We start from the raw sequence: 21,598 nt of genomic DNA, 5'->3' as shown, positions 1-21,598 counted from the left end.
CTAAGTAAAATCCTCCCTAGGTCAGGCCCGCTTGCTGGAAAAGCCATGTCTTGAGGGCGCGGCGGAAAGTAAGGAGATCCGGAATCGTCCGGATCTCGGGGGGTAGTTCGTTCCAGAGGGTGGGGGCACCCACAGAGAAGGCCCTCCCCCTGGGGGTCGCCAGCCGACATTGTTTGGCCGACGGCACCCTGAGGAGACCTGAGTATGAGTTAAGCAGCTCTGCTTTCTCCCTGTTGCCTGTTATTTCCTTGCCATCTTTTCTCTTTAGTAGTCCTACAGTTTCCTTGACTTTTTTCTTGTTGTTAATATGTTGGAAGACACTTTTTATTATCCTAGTAACTTTTTATCCTAGAAACTTTTTTTATTATCAACAAATATAAAATGAAAATGAAAATCAAATTTAGTTTCTATAGATTGAATCACTTTAGTTGATTCAACTATACGTCCTTCAAACGTATCTCTGAACATTTCCATTTCATTCACAGCCAAGTTCAATGACACACTATTACATATAAATGCTCAAGAATTGGCACAAGCAAGTCAATAGCAGCCTCTAGTGTCCACAGAGATGAATTGCAGGTGGGAATTCCACTTGAAAAAGGAAAAAAAGTTAACAGGAAACTCCTTCAATTATTTCAGCACAAAGGCTGGTTCCCATCAAGCATCATCCAGGAATTCCAAATTCCAAGTCCACAGCAGCAGATTTGCCAAAAAGTGAATTTTAGTCTATCCACAAAAAAGCCTTCTCGTTTCTTAAAAAAATAGCCAGTAATCCGGCTTTCAGCCCTTTTTACTAAATGTGCAATTCACAATAGCCACATCCAATTTTTATAACATACTCAAATACCCTTAAACTCCAAAATGAATGGAGGTCCCCGTGTCTTCACATTCCAAGTTTGGACACCCCTGGTATAGGGTCCCCTGCTTGAGCAGAAGGGGCTGGGCCAGAAGACCAAGCAGGTCCCTTCCAACTCTGCCGTTCTATGCTCTAAGCGAGGGATCGCCAGAGATGCAGATTTTGTGCTGATGGCAAGCATGTTAATTCATCGCCTGACAGCTCCAGAAGATTTCTTCTTTGTTCTGTCTCGAGTTAACGCTCACAGAAATGCATTTAGCTCTCCCCCAAATGACACACATCTTTACCTATATTCCTTTCTGAAAAGTATTAGATGCTGGTTTTCTGTTGAGTTGCTTTTGAAATTTAAACAAGGACTACAATCTGTAATTCAAAAACAGCTTCCTAAAATTACACTGACTTCTGTTCTTATCTTTTAGAAGCTTGGTGCCTCTGAAAATGATATGAAAATAATACTAATACCACTCTATAAAGCCTTAGCAAGACCACACCTAGAGTACTGCAACCAGTTTTGGTCTCCACACTATAAAAAAGATGTTGAGAGTCTAGAAAAAGTTCAGAGAAGAGCAACAAAGATGATTAGGGGCCTGGAGGCTAAAATATATAAAGAATGGCTAAAGGAACTGGGCATGGCTAGTCTAGTGAAGAGAAGGAGCAGGGGAGACATGATAGCAGTGTTCCAAAGTTTGAGGGGCTGTCACAGAGAGGAGGGGGTCAACCTATTTTCCAAAGCACCTGAAGGTCAGACAAGGAATAAGGGATGGAAACTGATCAAGGAGAGATTCAACTTAGAAATAAGGAGAAATTTTCTGATAGTGGGAACAATCAACCAATGGAACAGGATTGCATTCAGAAGTTGTGGGAGTTTCATCATTGGAAGCTTTCAAGAAGTGACTAGACTGCCATCTGTCAGAAATGGTATGTCAGGGTCTCCTGCTTGGATGGAGGGTTGGACTAGATGACTTCCAAGGTCCCTTCCAACTCTCTTATTCTAATCTAATGCTGGTGTGATCAAAACTGAATGAAAAAGTCCATTCCTCTCAGGAGAAGGGGAAACCTACCTAAATAGGGAAATGCAGATCAAATAAAGGTTCCCAATTTTCTAGCTGTTGCAAAGTAGCTCTGACTTGTGTGCTTGCAAATGTCTAACAGACGAATGTGGACTCTGAGAAGAGCCCATGCAAAGGAGGGGCACAGAGCAGCGTTCCTCAAAATATGGCCCCAGGATGCCTCGGGGTCCACAAGACATTCTTAGGGGGTCTGTGAAATCAAAATCATTTCTATTTAGAGGTTTAAGTTGTTAGATTTTGTTTCAGTAAATATCAGTAACTATAACCCATACAAACAAAAGCTCTTTTGGGGTTCTCCATAATTTTTAAAAGTGGGAAGGGGTCCCGAGGGGGAAAAGTTAAAGAAACACTGGTGCAGATTTTGTGTTGGTTCCTCTGTGTCCCTAGGAGGTTCTTGCAGAACCTAAAGAAGATAAAGAAGAGGAGCTCTGAAACTATTTCCAAGTTGTGTTTTCTCTTTTTCTTGCTGTTGTCTGTGATTATGGGGGAGGATATTAGTCTTCTTTTAAGGGATGGGTTTGATTAGGTATTTAAGGGATTGGAGGTGGCTTATTTTCACTTGGGGGGAGGTTGAAATGCTACGAAGATGTTTTATGTTATTGTGGAAAGTGCATTAAGAGAGCTTCTCACCCATTCCTGGAAGGGAGAGAGTAATTTTAGGAGATGGAAGATCAGCCGTGCATCTTTTGTCTCTTAATAAGAAAGAACTTCAGCAACCTCTTCTTTTCCCCTCTTGAAACCCAGGTCAGTGGTAAATAACACCCACCACATGCATGTTCTTTAGTAAATTATAAATGATCATTTAATTTGTCATGCTGAGAGCTGGTGAATTCCTTCTGGCCATAGCCAAGAAATAGCACAAATTAATACCCGGGACTTTGGTAGAGTTTTAAAGGCATGAATACCAGAAGTCACCTTAATTCATCAGGTAATCTGATGCTTCCGGTGTTTTAGGCCGAGGCTTGGGCAATATATTTTACAGTGTAAGTGACATTATGTTTGGCAATTTGTCTTGTGTAGCATTTTAATATCCCGAGTTGCTTCATAATTGGTTGGATTAACCTAAGCATGGCAGCGATGCCAGTTGTGTGTTTGGGCAATTTATGTCCTTTGAAAATAGAATGGGTCACTGGAGTGTAATTCCTCAGGCAAGTTCCAAGAATAGAACATAGAATAATAGATTTGGAAGGGACCTTGGAGATCTTCTAGCCCAACCCCCTGCTTGAGCAGGAGACCCTATACCCGTGGTGGCAAACCTGTGGCACGCGTGACACAGGTGGCACTCAGAGCCCTCTCTGTGGACACGCACGCCGTCGCCCCAGTCCTAGGCCTTCAGCTGGGTTTTATAAAACCTTTTCGCTTTAGGCCTTTGCCATCGTGTGCAAAAAAAAAAAAGGTTCAATCAATCAATTTCAACTTCTTGCGGGGAAAAAAAGATCTCGCAAAGTTGGAATTGATTGATTGAACTTTTAATCTCACCCAGTCTGCTGATACCACCGCAGCCACGCCCACCCAATGGGCCATGCCCACCTGGCACCTAACCATACATAAGTGTGTTTTGGGTTGCAGTTTGGGCACTCGGTCTCTAAAAGGTTCGCCATCACTGCCCTATACCTTTCGGGATTCCAGCCTTCCTGACCTTCAACGTGCCAGATCCTGCAGCTTTTCATGGTTGTGGATGCTGTGCAGAGAACCCATCTGAACAGACTCAAGTGGTTGATTGGTTGTGCAGTTAGGATTCCCGCAATCAAAGCAAAACAAAATAGCACAAGAGATATTATACAGGCACTTGCACATTACTATTATACAGGCACTTGCACATTACTACCCGAATAACCTAGAGGTGTAAAAGACTTTCACCATATATTCCATTGGGAGTGAATTTGCCTCCCATCTGATTTCTTAGAAATATACATGTATTCATATGTCCCACCTTCATTTCACTAAATGACTGGGCAGTTTACAAGTAAAAAAATAAATACTGCTTTTCCCAATTCAAAATTCTGAAAAATCCTAAAAATATCCTAAGAATATTTGAGTTGCTTAAAAAAAGCAGTGTATTTTAAACAGCTTAAATCAAATATATTGGCATTAAAATAACGGTCAAATGGCCACTTGTCAAAAGAGCAGGGTTAAAACAGCTATAGAATTTCATGAGATATGCTATGAATATCAAAAGTTAAGAAATCCTGCCCCTCCTTAACATAGTTTAATAATTTAATCTATACTACAAACTGAACAGTCTATATTATCTAAGTATTAATCCTAAACCCAAGTTAAAAGTGCAACCTAGTTAAGTTTCACCTAACTGGAAGCCAGAAACTGGGGCCACTTTCTCTGCAGCCAGATGATCTTCTCCGCTTCCCATCGGACCTGCTCTGTCCAAAATGCTGGATGGGGTTTCACTGACTTCGAGTTTGTTGAAAGGAAAGGAAAGGAAAGCATGAATTGGTTCTGATAAGTTTCTGAATTGGCTCTGATAAGTTCTTGCTTCAAGGAATTGCAGATGATTGGGTGGGTGTGGCTGCGGTGGTAACGGCAGACTGGGTGGGACTAAAAAGTTCAATCAATCAATTCCAACTTTGCAAGATCTTTTTTTTCCCGTGAGAAGTTGAAATTGACTGATTGATTAAACCTTTTTTTTTTTTTGCACACGGCGGCAGAGGCCTAAAGCGAAAAGGTTTTATAAAACCCAGCTGAAGGCCTAGGACTGGGGCGATGGTGCACGTGCCCACAGAGAAGGCTCTGCGTGCCACCTGTGGCACGCGTGCCATAGGTTCACCACCACAGAATTAGATGAAACCTGGCTTTATAGTAATAACTGCAAGAGGGACTTTGGAGTCTAAGTGGACAATCACTTAAATATGGCCCAATGATGTGCAGCAGCAGCCAAAACACCCAATACAATCCTAGGTTGCATTAACAGAGGGACAGAATCAAGATCACGTGAACACAGAATCAAGAATCAAGTGCTAGTTCTGCTTTATAAAGCATTGACTTTCTACATCACATTGTGTCTTCCCCAATGTTGCCACAGGTTCAACTCCCTCTATCACTTCTACTCTGTTAGTAAGAATTAGGTCCGGTCCAGCTGACCCTCTAATTCAGAGGTCCCCAACCTTTTGGGCACCAGGGACCAGTTCCGTGGGGAAAGGTTTTTCTGTGGACCGGAGAGTGTGTGGTTTTGTGTGCTGCCTTTATCCCACGGATGGGGCTATGCTTGTTTGTGCAGACTGGTTGCTGGCATGCCGTGGCCCGGTACCGATCCACAGACCGGAGGTTGGGGACCACTGCTCTAGTTCAGAGGTCTCCAACCTTTCTCAGTTGACAGACCGGAGGAAAAGGTAGGGGGAAGCATTTTATGTGCGCCTGGGCACACACGCATACACAGTGCCAAGAGCATGTGCGACGCAAATGGGGCAGTGCTAGCGCCCACATGACACTCGCTAGCGCTACCCTGTTTTTACCACGTGGCACCCCATTTTTGCCTCACGGCATGGGGATGAGTGCATGCATGTGTGCACACACTGGCCGTCCTGTCCCCCGTGGCCCAGTAGTGGGCTGTAGCCCACAGGTTGGGGACCTCTGCTCTAGTTCCCTCTTCTACCCTTTGGACGACAAAGTTGTCAGCCAGGCTTGTCAGGAACCCGTTCGATCTCCCACTTGCTGCAGAGTTTGTCTCCCAGTTGATGTCAGGGTAGTTAAAAGTCCCCCATTACTGTTGTGGTGTGCTTCCTACATACCTTAGTTAACTGATAAGCAAAAGGTTCAATTTCCTCTGCTTGGTTTGTTAATTAACACTAATTTTCCAAGTGACTTTTTTTGGACTAACTTGTTTCTTGCCTATCTCTTGCACAAAGATGACCACAACAGTTTGTTCCCTCCTTTGCAAAGTGGGTCACGGGGAATGAAAAGTTGTACTTGTAGGATATGTAGCTCTTGGAGGCCTGAGTACTGGTGCTGGAAGTGATCTGTCTCTCCTTTGCATCCGTCTGAGGAATGGCCCGGCTTGAAGTGGGAACTGGAAAACTTGAAATGCCTGAAGGTTTACTCCTGCTGAGAAGGATGTGCATCAAATAAAACTTTAAGTTGAGATTTTTGCAATTTGTGGCTCATGCTTTTAAAATTTGGTTTCCTGAACTTTCCTCATGCTTTTCTTGCATTTTAATTATGGTAATTAAGTTTGAGAAATCTAGGCCACTACCACAGATGAAAAATGCCCAAAATTATGAAAATAGCACAGGGATATATTCAACAATACAATAAAAACATCCCCAGCTCCCAAGATACTTGGCCAAATTAGCAATACAGCTGGAGTGTCTGGGTGGTCCCTACTTCCAGTGGTGGGATTCAAATAGGTGATCAACCGGTTCTCTGTGTGGATGCCACTTCCGGAAGTCCATGCTGGGTCTGGGCAGCAAAAAATTAGCTCCCGGTTCTGCCGAAGTGGTGAGAACTGGCTGAATCCCACCACTGCCTACTTCTTTTCAAGAGACTGGAGTGAATTTACAGGGAAGTTCGGTGCCGAATTGGGAAGACAATGTCAAGGTTTTGCTTTGTGTCCTTTTGCTAGGCGGTATCCAAGGTAAAGGGCGGCGAAAGCGAGCGCTTTGCTCAGGATGCGACCGAGCCCGCTTTGCTCTTCGATCCTTTCTCCCGAGCCTGGCGCGGGAGGCCCCGAGGGAGAAGGCGGGGGAGGCGGACGGGCGAGGGATTCGCCTCCCTTCTGCGAGGCGCGCCTGGCCCCGGAGCCTCCCGCCGCCTCCACCGGGGACGCGGAGAAGGTTTGCCCGGGAAATTATGCAGCCGAAGCGGAGGGAGAGCTTCTGCCGGGGCTGGAAGGGCTCGTCTGTCTGCCGCCAACGCTCAGAGCAGAGCCGGCCGGAGCTGCGCCCGCCCGGGATTCCGCGCAGGGACGTCCGCCTGCGCTCGGACACCGGCCGGGACTGGGCGGGCGGAGCCGGTCTGGCCTGCGGTGAAGAGGCGCTCGCCCTCCGGCCGCCCCGCTGCCCTGCGGAGCCCCCCAACGGCTGTCCCGGACCCTCGCGCCCCTTCGCCCCCGCCGAGGCCGGGAGGCGCCGCGTCCGCTCCGCTCCAATGACCCGACAGCGTCGGGCGGGGGTCCGCGGCTTCCCCGGCGCCCTCCGCCTCCCCCGCGCCCGCCGAGGGGGCCGTGTGAGCCGGGCCGCCCCTCCCTCCTTCCCTCCCTCCCTCCCTCCTGGCTGGGCCGGGCGAGCGGCGGCGGCGGGCAAGTCCGGACACGTCCCGGGCTCGGCGCGGGCGACGGGGCTGCTGGCGCTGGCTGGGCGAGAAGCAGAGCCGAGGCCGCGCGTCGCCTCCCGGCCAGATCCGGCTAAGTCGGCGGGCCCGGGCCGGTGAGTGGCCGCGGGCGGGCGGGCGGAGGCGCTCGGGGGCTCTGCGCGGCTCCTTCCCGGGCGAGCCCCGGCTGGCGAGGGAAAGGCGCGTCTGTGGCGCAGAGCTGCCGGCTGCCTGGCGGGCTCCCCGGACGGGCGCGCGTCTGCCGAGCCGGAGCGGGCGCCGGGTCAGTGCAAGGTGCGCCGGGCAGCCCCGGCCCGGTTGGGCGGCGCCTGGACGGTCCCGAAGGAACCTGGGTGAATTCATAACACTGCAGAGTGTTGATACCGTGATAACGTCGCACCAATTAGGGTAACGCAACAGTACATTTTTCCCCTGGGTCGGTCGGGCTTTTTTACTTCGCTTCCGAGGCTCAAGTGGCCCAGCGCCGGGCCCTTGGGACGGGCGTCGAGGGGCATCTGTTAAACAGGCTCCAAAGCCCCCGCCCACGGGGGGGGGAATGCCTGCGCTCTTGGGGGGGGAGGGCGAGCGGGTTTTCCCTCCGCTTCCACCTTGGCGGAAGAGGCGAAAGGAAGGGGGGGATTTTGCAGCGCAGCTCCCGCCGTCCCGGAGCCGTTGCGGGCGGCGGGTCCCCGCCTCGATCCGGGGCTGTTAATTGGAAAGTGGAGGCGCGCCTGAGCTCGCGCGAGGCCCCCTGTGCGTCCACGGACTCTGCTGGGGGAGAGCCGGCCTCCTCCCAGCTGTCCGGGGGGCCTTTCTGCGTTTTTCCTGGCTTGATATTTTTTTTATTAGTTTATCCAAAAACAAAATCTAAAGAAATGGGAAAATAGGGGAGGAAAAAGTGTAAGGTAAAGAGAAAAAGAAGAAGAAAGCATTGACTTTGGATTCGCTTTGGCGCAGTAGAATAAGATAACTTAACAACCTCAACTTTTAAATTTTACATAATACTGTGGTGTATATTAGCCTTTTCTATTACAACACGCCCATCTAATCAGCAAAACCCAAAAACAGAGTTTCATTTTTTTTCACTTCATGCACAAAGTCCAAAAGTGGTTTCCAAGTAAAAACAAAATTATTTGTGTTCTTTTCTTTAATTAAAACAGTCATTTTAGCCATCTCTGCTAACTCCATCAACTTTTGCAGCCATTGATCCATTGTGGGAATCAAAAAGTATCCTTTCATTTTTGTGCATAGAGTATTCTTGCTGCTGCCAGCATATATTATCATTAAAAGTTCTAGGTTTTTTTTCAATTCTTTATCCATTAAGTCCAAAAGAAAACTCTCTGGGTTTAGCTTTAATTATACTTTCAGAATCTTCTGTATTAAGATGTGAATCCTACTCCAATTATTTCTTTGCTTTATCACGTCCACCATAAACGGTAAAAAGTTCCTTCTTTATACATTTACATTTCCAACATTCACTTGAAGTACTTTTATACATTATTGACAATAGGTCCACTGTTAAGGTACCAATCGTACATTGTCTTATAAAAAATTATTTTAATTATAATTTAATGTAAATTTTAAATATTTCATCTGCATGTTTTCCTAGTGTTCAGGAATTATATTATATCCAAACTCTTGGCCCATGCTTTACAACAGGCATGTCAAACTGCCAGCCCGCGGGCCGGATGCGTCACACCGAAACCACGCCCACCCCATTGCCAGCAATGGGGGAAAAGTCCCGTTACATCACGTGACATCGCGAGTTTGACATGCCTCCTTTACATGCTCATTCTCCAAGTTCAATTTCAATAGCAATGTATAAACTTTAGTAATAGAATTTCCAATTCATTTCTTACAAAATCAAATTCATAGCTTTTTATCTATTTGAAATCTTTCTTTCAATTGGTAAATGTGTAAACCAATGATAAACACATCCTTCTAATTCCAACTCCTCTTTAGATTTGAGGATAGGGTCACCGTAAATGAAACATATTATTTGACCATAAGTCCACCTGTCTGGCCTCGCCACTATTCCTTTTCTTAAAAAAGGTTCCTGGGGTGACACCCAAAGGAGCATCTTTGCAGAGAACCTTACTTTATATTTATTCCAGTTCAATAAACAAAGTGGTTGTTGAAATCAACATTTACTTTAACCTTATCATACAATAAATAGGCAAGCCATCGGAATGTTAATTCTCAATCTGAATAAGTAAGTTATTTTGGAGAATCATCCACTCTTAGCCAGACCAAACAACAAGTATCAAAGTATAATTTCAAATCGGGTAAACCCAAACCTCCCTTTCCTTAGCATCTTGCAATAATTTGTATCTAATTCTTGGGGATTTTCCATTGCCATATAAATTTAGAAATGTCCATCTGCCATTGTTTAAATGGGGTATTGGTTATAAGTACTGGTAGAGTCTGAAACAGAAAAAGCATCTTTGGTAAAACATTCATCTTAATTAACTGGCTGGGGAATTCTGGGAGTTGAAGTCCACAAGTTGCCAAGTTTGGAGACCTCTGCCGTAATCAAGTGCAGTATTTCTTAAACTTTTTTTTTCAAAGATCCCTTTCCACTTTTAAAAATTATATAGGACTCAAAAAAGCTTTTGTTTATATGAGATATTTAGCAATATTTTTCTTATTAAAAATTACAATCGACCCATTTGTAGAACATTTATTGAAATGTAAAAATAACAATATTAAACTAGTAGATATTAATATAAAAAATCATTAAAAACTATTTTTAACAATAAGATTAGGAAGAGTGACATTTTTGCAAATATTTTCAATATCTGGCATGATAGAAAACAGTTGGATTTAATCTACTGAGAAATGTAGTTTTTGTTGAACTATATGAAGAAAATGCAGCTTCACACTTATATGTATTTGGAAAAGGGACAAGTACTGTATATGTTGATAGCCTTCTCAGATAATTGTGGATATTCTTCTTTGATACTACACCAAAACTCAACAAGTGATAGTTTCTCAAGATTAGCCACAAGTCAATGAACTTTTCCTATTTTGTTACATTAAAACTTAGTGGTTACACTCTAAATGGATCTTTGCCAGGCATGCTTTCATTATTTGGAAAATATTGAGTTTCCTGGAGTTTCGCTGTACATCTTCCAAATATTGGCTTATCTTGAAGGCCACTGTCAACGCTGCTAACATTGGATGTTTTTGCTTTGACAACAGATGGAAATACAACCATTTTCTTCTTATGTTTTACTCTTAGAGTTAGAGTTAGATGATGCTGGGGGGAGGAATGTGCATGAGAGTTTAGCTAGACATAACAATACTGGACCTAGTGTGTGAACCAAGGTTATTGAAATAAGAGATGATAAGAATTGGTGGGCTGGAGAACTGGAGGGAAAGCCTGCGTTTCAAACTAATTGGAGAATGTGATTTATGACTGTTAATTGGAGAAGGGAATTGTGCTTTGATGCTATGTGCTCAGGGGAGGGGAATCCAGTTTTTGGCTTCGATTGTGTTAGTGCCGATGCTATGCTTCTCGAATAAAGATCCTTTAAGGCAGTGGTTCTCAACCTGTGGGTCGGGACCCCATTTGGGGTCGATCGACCATTTCACGGGGGTCGCCAAGCAAGGCTGTCCGCCATTTTTTTTGTCTGCCATTTTTTTTGTCCGCCATTTTTTTCCCCTTTTCCGGCGGGTGCCTTACCTCCCTTGGGCTGGGCCAGCTGGTGGTCGGCCTGCTCTGTCTCTGCCGCTTGCCAGCTACGCCTCGGCCGGCGCAGGGGGCGGAACCACGCATGTGCAGCGCTCCCGGGCAGGGAAAGTCCTCGACTTACGACCGGTTGGGTAGTCCTCGACTTATGACCGGTTTAGTCCTCGACTTACGACCGGTTTAGTCCTCGACTTACGACCGGTTGGGGTCGCGGCATTAAAAAGGTTGAGAACCACTGCTTTAAGGTAAACAATGCCTCGAAGTTCTTTGAAGAGTTTCATCTGTGGGAACCATGACAGCCGCACTGCCACAAAACAGTCTAAAACCTACAAAACCCTTGCCATTCCCAGCCTCCCTTCAGGTGATCAGGCACCCTGATCAACTCAAAGCAGTCTTGCCATGTCCGGGGTCCCACAAAGAGGGAAGCAGGGATGAGCAAGGTGGCTGCTGGACCAGGGTCAGCTCTCTGCCCCCGCCTGCTTCTGCTGCTGCCATCCCCCAAGTCCTCCCATCCCCCAAGTCCTCCCAGGGCTCTTCTTCCACGGCCGGGTCCCCCACAAATGGAAGGCCCAGCCAACCGCCCTCCTGTTTCCAGAGTAGCCAAATGCCAGCTGGCCACCAGCTGCCTCCCCAGCGGCTGGCCAGGCGCTGCCCCCAACGCCAAAGCCAGCCAGTCTGTGGTCCACCATTCACCGTGCCGTCCCTCCAGGCCCTGCCCAATCAGCCTCGCGTGCTCAGATGGGGCCGGGCAGGGCTGGCGGTTCCTCTGCTGCCGCCTGAGTGTTTGGTGGGATTTTAATGGTGTATTATTTTCAACATAGGCTGGCAAATAATTTCAATTTCACAGACTCCTGGGAGGTCTTGTGTGAAGATCCTCAAATCACACATGGAGAAATAGCGATCTGGTATAATAGACACAATCTCATTAAAATTATATTTAGATTTAGCAGTTGTCAGTAGGACACATTTCTGCTTGAATGAGCTTAATGCAAATAATCCTGAACTTACAGTCATTCATTTAGTGATGGTTCAACGTTACAACGGCACTGAAAAAAGAGACTTATAACTTGGTCCTCACACATACAAGCATCACAGCATTTCCCTAGTCACAACATTTGGGCGCTTGACAACTGGTGTGCCTTTACAATGGTTGCCGCTTCCCAGGGTCCCACAATTGCTATTTGAAACCTTCCAGGGGGCTTCAGACAAGCAAAGTCAGTCACTCAACAGCTGCCTGAGTCACTGAACAACTGTAGTGATTTGCTTAACAACATGGTAAAAAAGTCATAAAATTGAGCATGGCTCACTTAATAACTGCCTTACTTAGTCATGTAAATTCTGGTCTCAGTTGTTATAAGTCAAGGACTACCCGTAACTCAATCCTGAGCAAGGATTATTAACATAACCCCTCTTTGTATCTAAGTTTTGTTTTTAAGTCTCCTACAAACTATAAGCTAAGTTGCCTTTTTATTATATATTTGTTTGTTAAATTTATCTGCCACCCATCTCGCTGTCGTATGACTCTGGGCGGATTACTGTGTCCTTTTGCCATTCAGGTGGCTTCAGTATTCACAGGGAAGATCTCCTCTGGATCTTTCCTGGGCCGTGTGGCCAAAGAGCTTTGCTGTTGCTGCTGCCTTCTGCCCATCTCAGGTCAGCCCGAAGCCCGGGGATTTCCTGCTGTTCCCCCGCAATTCCTCAGCAGGGCTCAGGGGCGTCTGTGACCCTTTCTGAGGAAATGAAACACTGTGTTGGAGGAGAAGATATGGGGCTTTGGGGAGATACCCATGTTTTTTATGTCTGTGTAGCTTGTATTCCAGATAGTGGCGAACGGAGCAGTTCAACATGGAGAAGGGAGCTGCGCTGCGTCTTACGCTGATCATCATGGCCGAGGTAAGAGTCAGCCCTGCGGATAAGACAAGTCACCGACTGAAGCTGTGGAAAAATGGGATCTATGGCAAACCAAAAGGCTCCCAGCAACGTTATGCTGCAAATGCCACTGTTGGGACTTGTGTCCCTCTCTCTGATGCAGGCAAGGAAGCCGCAGTCTTTGCGCGATGATGTGTTACATCCGGGTTGCCCTTGACTTGCCCACAGCTACCTGGGTAAGGGTTGGGACTGCCCCTTGGCAGCACCTGAGCCTACCTTGCCCCAATTCAGCACTGCAAGGGTGGTGAAGCCTCCCTGTTCTGTTCAACTTCAGAAAGACTCGATGCAAATCCTGTTCCTCTTGAAAAGCGCACAATTGTTTGTCAGCAAGCAGAAGTGGGGCTTGGGGACTATCTGGCTTTTCCTGAGGAAATCATTGTACCAAAACCGGCGGCTGTGTCTTCAGGTTCAGGTGCCAAGGACCCTCCGGTCTCTGCCCAGGTCTCCTGGGCTGATTTAGATTCTGAGTTCTCCTTCCACCACCAGGGACCATCTTTTACTTAAAACTGTTTTTAGGGGCAACTATATTTTTTCCAGAGGATAGAATTATCTTACTTATGTTGTTCCCCATTATTAGCCGAAAGGACCTATCACTCAGCATATTATTAATTAGTTGATAGAGATTTTTGCAGGGGATAATATGGCATAGTTTGTACAACTGTATAACCCGTCCTTCCAAACTGTCAAATGCTGCACTTCGGTCTATGAACGCAGCTGTGGTTTTGAGGCCTTGTTGGAATCCTGATTTCATATAGCCTGTTAGGCTTAACACATCATCTACGCCGCTCCGGTCTTGTCGAAAGCCGGCTTATTCCACGGGCAGATGTTCATCTATTATGGGACCTATCCTGTTTATAATTAATCTTTCCAGGAGTTTGAAGCAGGAGCTCAAAAGGGCAACTGGGTGGTAGCTTTCAACTCTGTCTTGTGGCTTGCCAGGCTTCAGAAGTGATATTATGTTAGCTTTTTTGAAGTCTGGTGGCAGGCGGCCGTTGGAAAATACGTTCAGAGAGGAATTTGCTGATCCAATTCCATGTGCGCCTCCTGGAGTTTATCAGGAATTCTGGATGAATGCCCGTCGAATTCCACTTTGCTCAGTCTCTCGTGTTGTGGAAGGGTTATTTGGCAGATGGTGCCCTTCCTGTCCCGCTGGCTCTGAAGGTGTGTTTCCCACCAGGCTCTCGCGTCCCAGTCCATGGCAAACCCCGTGGAATGCCGAGAGAGCGAATACCTGGACAATCACGGCAAATGCAGCCCCTGCAAGGAGTGTGGCCCGGGATTCGAACTTTCCAAGGTAATGTGAAGATGTACTTATTGTGCCTTTTCAGACGTTTGCGCCCCAATGGAATTTGCATAGGAAACTCTTTGAGTCTCCCACAGCAGTTTATGTCTGTAGTCTTCAACTTAAGCCATTTTATTTCAAATTAAATCAGTCAGGCGTTTTAAAAATTAAACTGTTGCTCCACTTTTTTCTTTTTTCCAAATTGGCATGCACTTTAGAATCAAACGTTCTTCCCTGACATTTTTAGTCTGTGGGATAAGCCCCAGTCCTGTCTTTCCATAATCTCTTCCTCCAAAAATATACATATTGTATTTACCTGAAAAAAGACCATTTCCTCCCACCCCCCAAATTCTTTAGCTTTAAAGCTGGCTTAGATGTTGTGTTTGCTGAGAATACAGTAAGGGTGGCAGATGTGCAGGTGGGCTGCTTTTGGCCAGGTGAAAAGACAGCTGTGAAGAGCGTGCTAGACAGATTGTAATCGTGAACATATTTTGTGAGAATGTTGGTGCTAAATTACCCTTATTGGAATAGGTGGAAGATGGTCACTCTGAAAGGTGTTTCGTGGCATTTCCTCTATAAAAGCTCCTTCACAGACATCCGCTCTCTCCCTCTCTGCCGTGATTCGTCTGTACGCGTCGCCAGAATAACAGCCGTGGGGTGCGTCTCTCTTGCAGGAGTGTGGCTATGGGGAAGGAAGAGAGGCCGGGTGCAGCCCATGCCAGCCCAGGAGGTTCAAGGACAGCTGGGGAGTGCACGGCTGCAAGTCCTGCCTCTCCTGCGCACTGATTAACCGGGCCCAGAAGTCCAACTGCAGCGCAACCTCCGATGCCACCTGTGGAGGCTGCTTCCCCGGGTAAGGCTGTCCAGCTCCACAGCACAGGGGCCTTTGGTCAAAACAGGAGCTCAAGCGGTAAATGCAGAATTGGGCAGCTATTGAAAGTCCATTTGTGGTTGTGACAGGATGCTTGAGTAAGTTACCCTATAAAATTACTTTTTTAAGAGCATCACCAGGAAAATCAAACCCTATGAGGGAAAGATGGACTGGGTTCTTTGAGATCTCCCAGCTTATTATACCCCTTGTGTTTAGTGTGATCATGATTGCTGTTCACAATGGTGTCGAATTGCTCCCATTTGTACACAATCTGCCTGGCAGTTGACCGAGAGAGTCCAAACTTTGGAAATCCCTTGGTAAACTTCTTTAGCCTGATGAGCAGCCATATTTCCATATTTCCCAGAGGCTTCAATTTAATAATAGTATAAACGTGATCATTACTCCAAATTTTCAGTAGCATGTTGAGTGCCATCTGATACGAGGGGCCTGACACAATATTGCCAATCACTTTATATTATTTAACCACGTGATTTCCTTGGAGTGGTTTCTCATTGTCTCCTCCCTTGCACTTGACAATGGATGCTTAGCAATTGTCACGTTTGCCTCCAGTGTCTTGCCAGCCCAGTTGGAATCGTCTTCACAACTGGGTGATCTTGTTGGGAATGGATAGTCTTGGCTCTCCTGTTGGTGTTCCTCCCTTGTCCCCCACAGGAACATCCCCTGCCCTGCAGAGCTTGAGTTCATAAATGTAGCACTATAACTATTTTTAATTTCTGAGAGACTAGACTGACTCAGGGGAGACTCGGTTTCCAGTTCAGCCTCAGCCACAGAAACTTCCTGAATGACTCTTTAGTCGGTCGTTCTCAGCCCAGCCAGAAGCAGAACTTTGTTTTTTGTGGGGAAAAACAAGAGGAAAGGAATATTGCATCCTGAAAGAAAGGTGGGGTGTAGATTTGAAGAATGAATAAATAAAATCATCAGATTTGTGGGGCAGCAGTATCAAATCAGGGAATCCGTGCTATGTTCAGAAAGTGGTTAGTTCATTCTGTGGGCTGCTCATAATCCTGCTTTTCCATGTGCCTAAGAAGACCCTTGTTCCAAGGAGTAACATTTGCATGCTGAGGACTGGTTGAGCTCAGGAAAAGCAGATGAACATGGGAGCAGGGTTAAAGCCAATTACTCACTTTTTTCCTTTGCACCTGGATCTTGGCACCTCCCTGTTAATTCAGTTCACTTTAGGCTGCTCTTTGCTATGTTAAATATGAACTGGCTTTATTTAATTGAATTTGTTTATGGATTATGAGCTGCTTTCATGATTAGATAGTCAGTGCACTAGAAATGATTTGGGGGTATGAACCAAGTCCTCAGTGCAGCAGGGGAGCAAAGTACCGGACGTGGCTGTAGTTAACTAAGAGTAATGGGCTTTGCAGACTTTGGGAAGCCTTGGTGCCCTCTGCCCATGTTCGATTGGTAAGTAGCCTTCCACAACTCCCCCATATTAAATAATGGCCCATTTTTCTTCCTCTTTATAGCTTCTACAGTAAAACTCAGATTGGTGGATTCCAGGACCTTGAATGTGTACCCTGCACAAAGCAGACCCCATCCTCTGAACAACAGTGTACGTACTAACTAGGCTTCTAGGAGCTACTTGTCCGTATTTTGCTTCAGGCCTCATCCTCCTCACAGAGTTCTACACCAGGGTCCCCAAACGTGGCAACTTTAAGACTCCCAGAATTCCATGGCTGGCTGAGGAATTCTGGGAATTGAAATCCACAAGTCTTAAAGTTGCCAAGTTTGAAGACGCCTGTTCTACACTGCAGTAAGATTGAGGCTTGCCAAATATTTGGGCTCCCTGCCTACATGTAGGTCAAGGTCAAGGTTTCCCCTGTCCAGTCGTGCCCGCTGCTCATCTCCATTTCTTAGCCAAGGGAGCCAGCTTTGTCCGAAGGCACTTCTGTGATCATGTGGCCAGCCTGACTATACGCCAAGGCGCACAAAACGCTGTTACCTTCCCACCGATAGTAGTACCTATTTATCTACTCACATTTGCATGCTTTCGCACTGCTAGATGGGCAGGAGCTGGGGCAAGTAATGGGAACTCAACCCCGTCACATGGCACAGGCTGTCCGCTTTCCAGCTGACAAGCTCAGCATCTTTAAGTGCTGAGCCATCGCGCCCCCGGCCTCCATATATGAAATTGCCTATCCGGGGAGTTTGATTCTGCAAATGATGCATTGGCTCCTGTTAGCCTTGTGAAATATGTGAAACCCTGCAGAGCCTATCAGTGCTGACTCCTGATCGATAGGAAGAAAACCAAAGCTGCCTGACTTCATTGCCTATAAAACTTTTGAGACCCAGTGGCATTTTGAGATGTTCCGGTCAAGAGGGCTAGAAACATCTATTCCTTTGTTTGCAATGGTGATTTCAGGTTCCAAGCACACATTTTCTGTCTGAACAGAATCAGCATTGCCCTGGCAAAATGCTTTCATTTAGTTTTAATTTCCAATATATTCCAGTTCAATTGCAAGGCATGCTAACTCTCGCTTTACACTGTCCTCTAATTAGGAAGACTCGAAGTAGTAGTAGCTATGCACTCACAAGAGCAGAGCAGGCCTGTCTGGTCGGCAAGTTAGGAAGAGGTGCAGCAAGGGAACTTCTGCAGTTGCTAATTGCTGCGAAATTGGAACATCCAGTTGGGCTTGTAGCAAAGCTCGTTTTGCACTTGGGAGATGGAAATGTCCCATTCTGCATTACGGAGCACACGTCCTGTCAGGCCCAAGACAGGCTCCTAACTGGGATTTGTTGCCCACCAAATAGAAAACAGGAGCTTGTTCCTTCCTGCTTTGAATGATGTTTTCGATCTTGTAGGCCTCTCTAGAATTGGCTTAGAAGAAAGTTCCACGGATCCTGTCCAAGACCCGGCTCTGGTGGTGCTCACGAGCAGTGCCCTGGTGCTCCTGGTGCTGGTCCTTCTGACGGTCGCCATTCTCTACTGCCAACAGTTCTGGAAGAGCCAGTGCCAGCATGGTGAGTGGGCCCTGTCTGCAGTTGCGCCTCCTTTCCCTACTCTTGCTAAGGGAAATGGGTCTCTCTCCAACCAGGGTTTTCTCTGTCTCAGCCACATTCTTTTTAGTAGTCTCACACAGAGAAAGGAAGATGGCTTGACAGAAACACGCAAGGGATGTCACCTAGGCAAAAGGGGCAGAAACATATTTTTAAGTCGTGAGAAATGAGATAATATTCGGAAGCAGCTCAGGCAAATGATTCCCTGGAATATAAAAAGAGGGGAGGAGATACCGGACAAACAGACTGGCAGATTCCTGACAACCAGCCTCAACAAAAGTTTGGTCTAACTGATGGGGCTGGCCTAAATTTTGCAAGTGTCCTCAACTTACAATCATTCTCTTAGTGACCATTCTAAGTTACAGTGTCACTGAAAAAAGTGACCTATGACTGGTCTCAAAGTTACAACCATTCAACCGCTTCGCAACCATCCTGCGTTTATGACAGGCGCAGGGTCCCAGGGTCAGGTGATCCCCAATTTTCAGCCAGCTTCCAATAAGCAAAGTCAGTGGGGGAAAGCCAGGTTCACTTAACAGCCACATAATTACTTAACAATTGCAATGATTCACTTAACAACTGTGGCAAAAAAGTTTATAAAATGGGGCACAATTCATTTTAACAACAGCCTTGCCTAGCAATGGAAATGTTGGACTCTATTTTGATTGTAAGTAGAGGACTCCCTGTACTCTTTCAAGAGAAGATGAAAAATCTCACATGTGCTGATCAAGATGGCCTCTGATCCTCAAGGTGTATCACTGAGCACCTTGGTGTAGCATTGTTGCAACATCAACAACAGGCAGATTTAAAAAGAACTTGGAAAATTTTATAATGCAACAAACCCGACAGTTGGGAGAGAATTTACTGCAGCTGCCTGCAGCACAGCCGGTACCTCTGCATTCCCCTGGGGGGGCCACCGGAGAGGTTTGGAGAAGACCAAGGCCAATTCTGGACCTTCATGACTCAGTGTGGGTTTCCCACAGATTGCACCAGAGTGACATTTGTGCAGAATTTGCTGAAACAAGAGATGGCCAGAGGGCTCATTTAGGTCAATGACCCCATGCTGAACAATTATAAAAACTTAATGCAAAGATTCATAGGTATTTCAGTGATCCCATGAGATGGTGGACCACCAACCATAACATCTGCAAACCAAGCAAGGTCAGAGTCAAATATGGGCGTACATACTGGGTTTAAAATTATTGACCAGAGATCTGGGATGGAATGATTGGGCTCTAAGTGACCAGCTTAGAGAAGGACTTGCTGAGAGCTAAACTGGTGAAACGAGGCAGCCCAGATACTTTGGAAGATCTGTCCCAGTGTTGCACAATAACAGACGCCAACTAGAATAGCTGAGGCAAGGGAGAAATGCAGCCCCTGTTCTCCTGTAGTCCCCCTTCCTGATGGCTGCCTTTGAATCCAGTTCTGGAGAATCCATGCAAATTGGAGCAGTCAAAAGATTTCTGCCAACTAGGAGAGAAACTGAGGAAGAAGAACTGAAGTTTCTGCTTTTGACATGAAGTTTTTGGGTAGCACCAGAACCTGCATCATTAAAATCCACCCTGTTGACTCAGCTGTGAAATGCCACACTAGGACAGAACAAGCGGGGGCTTCACCCGTTTCAAGATGTGTCACAGGAAACTTTGCAGGCCCTCAGACAATTGAGGAGACCTCAGGTGACTGACAGCAGACAGGCACAATGTATTGTTCCATCACTGTTTATTTAGACTCAGGCCAGGAAAGTACAGCGCTCTGCTCTTGTACCCTTGGGAGCGACTGCCAATTTTATACAGTGGGGCTTAAGAGTTTGCAAATCCTTTTGAATGTTCAGTATTTCTGCATAAATAAATATCAACAAGCTACTAAAAAAGAGCTGAGGATCTTTAGGAGCACTAGTAGTTCTTATGGCTTGACTGGATTAAAGTTCATGTTACATCTGGTTGCTGATGTTGCCATGCAGGAAAAGAAAATCTGAATTACCCTGAGAAAAGAGAGCATATGAAGCATGAACATGGAAAAGCTCAACCCAGTGAAAGATGAAATGAAACAACCACAGATTGGCAAATTGAGATGGACTTGGATCAGACACTTTCGGTCAGAAGATTACATAGTTCATTACTCAGGACATGAAAACAAAGTTGTTGTTCTAATTAGGAAGAAGACTAGTTGTCTATAATGCAGGCAGTGACAGAATAATATCAATTAGACTTTGTAGATGATCTTTCCAGTTCATGTTCCAGCCACCGATGCAGAAGATTAAGTTCAGGTTGAACTCAACAGGATATGCAAGGAAGATGTGCTCCTTGTGATTGGAGACTGGAATGCCAAAAGCCGGAAACATGGAAGATGAAAATTCAGTTGGATTTTATGGCTTAGGAAGATGAAATGAAGCAGAGATTGATTTAGCAGTTTGCCAGGCCAGTGATTTCTTCATAGCTAGCACTGTCTTCAAACAACTAAACTTGGACATCAGCAAATGGCATATACAGAAATCAAATTGCTAACTTATTGCTAACAGGAATAAGGAGAAGAACTCAGTTATAGTATCCAAAATGTGGGTAGGTGCTGACAGTGGCATAGATCAGGAAATGGCTGATGCACAAGCTCTTAAGTTGAGCTAAAGAAGAAAGTCAGTCAGTTTCCACAATATGATTTTGAACATGCAGGCACCATTTTCAAGAAGAACATCAGAAACCATTTTGAATCTTGAACTTCATTGGCTTTAAGGGTAACCACAACTACCTTGAATTGCACATTGGAAGCCGCATGTGCCAAAACCCAATGGCATTAACTGCCTGTACCACCACATTCTGTACCAGCTGAATCTTCCGGGTGTGTTCAAGGGCAGCCGCATGTAGAGGTCACAAGTTCTCACTGTCATGAAATTTCTCCTTAGTTCCAGGTTGCTTCTCTCCTTGGTTAGTTTCCATCCATTGTTTCTTGTCCTGCCTTCTGGTGCTTTGGAGAATAGGTTGACACCTAACCCCTCATCTTTGTGGCGGCCCTTCAGATATTGGAATGCTATCATGTCACCACTAGTCAGGTCATCCAATCTAGGTTGATGCTGTGAAGTTCCAGTGCTATTATCATCTCTACAATTTTCCTAAAAAGGGATGGTTGGAAGTTGTCCAGGACAGTGAAGTCTAGCAATGGCCTCTTGAGGAGGAGGGGACGAACCGCTGTCTCCTTGATAGAGGGTCTGCTCTTTCAAAGAAGAATTAATCACCTCCAAACCCCAACCACATGTCCCTTCCCAGGTAGCCCTGAACATCCAGGAGTGAGATGGATGATACAGAGATGATCGAGCTAACAGCGCAAGGACCCTGTCCATTTCCCTCAAGCCAAATGGGATCAAATTCTTCCCAGATAACTTGAGCCAGATCTGGTCCCAGCAGCCCTCCAGATCTAGCCAGTTTTTGGTATACTGTTGTGGCTCCGTCCGGTGGGTCCCTCTCATCAGAGGAGGAAGGCTCTGAACATGAAGGAGAGGAGATGGCTAGGCCTCCCTCTCCAGGCCCTTCCCCTCTGGTGCAGCCTTCGGTGCCTTCCGACAGCGAGGAGTTTGGCCAGGAGCCCGGTGTTTCTGGGATTGGCCAGGAGCCCGGTGTTTCTGGGATTG

At 46.1% G+C, this 21,598-nt stretch overlaps 1 protein-coding gene across 1 annotated transcript in view; it reads left to right on the top strand.

Annotated features, from left to right (window-relative positions):
- The first annotated feature begins 12,721 nt into the window (after positions 1-12,721).
- The window catches only part of EDA2R (ectodysplasin A2 receptor), an 18,139-nt gene continuing 9,262 nt past the window's right edge, over positions 12,722-21,598 (top strand). Inside the window, exons 1-5 of the mRNA XM_015812705.1 lie at positions 12,722-12,769; positions 13,983-14,099; positions 14,762-14,940; positions 16,452-16,537; positions 17,788-17,946. Coding sequence (XP_015668191.1) covers positions 12,722-12,769; positions 13,983-14,099; positions 14,762-14,940; positions 16,452-16,537; positions 17,788-17,946 — 589 coding nt within the window. The remainder of the gene's footprint in view (positions 12,770-13,982; positions 14,100-14,761; positions 14,941-16,451; positions 16,538-17,787; positions 17,947-21,598) is intronic.

This window comes from Protobothrops mucrosquamatus, unplaced genomic scaffold (genome assembly GCF_001527695.2).
Source record: "Protobothrops mucrosquamatus isolate PMUCROS unplaced genomic scaffold, P.Mucros_1.0 scaffold108, whole genome shotgun sequence".
Classification (NCBI taxonomy): domain Eukaryota; kingdom Metazoa; phylum Chordata; class Lepidosauria; order Squamata; family Viperidae; genus Protobothrops; species Protobothrops mucrosquamatus.
This window is presented reverse-complemented; position numbering and strand designations above follow the sequence as displayed.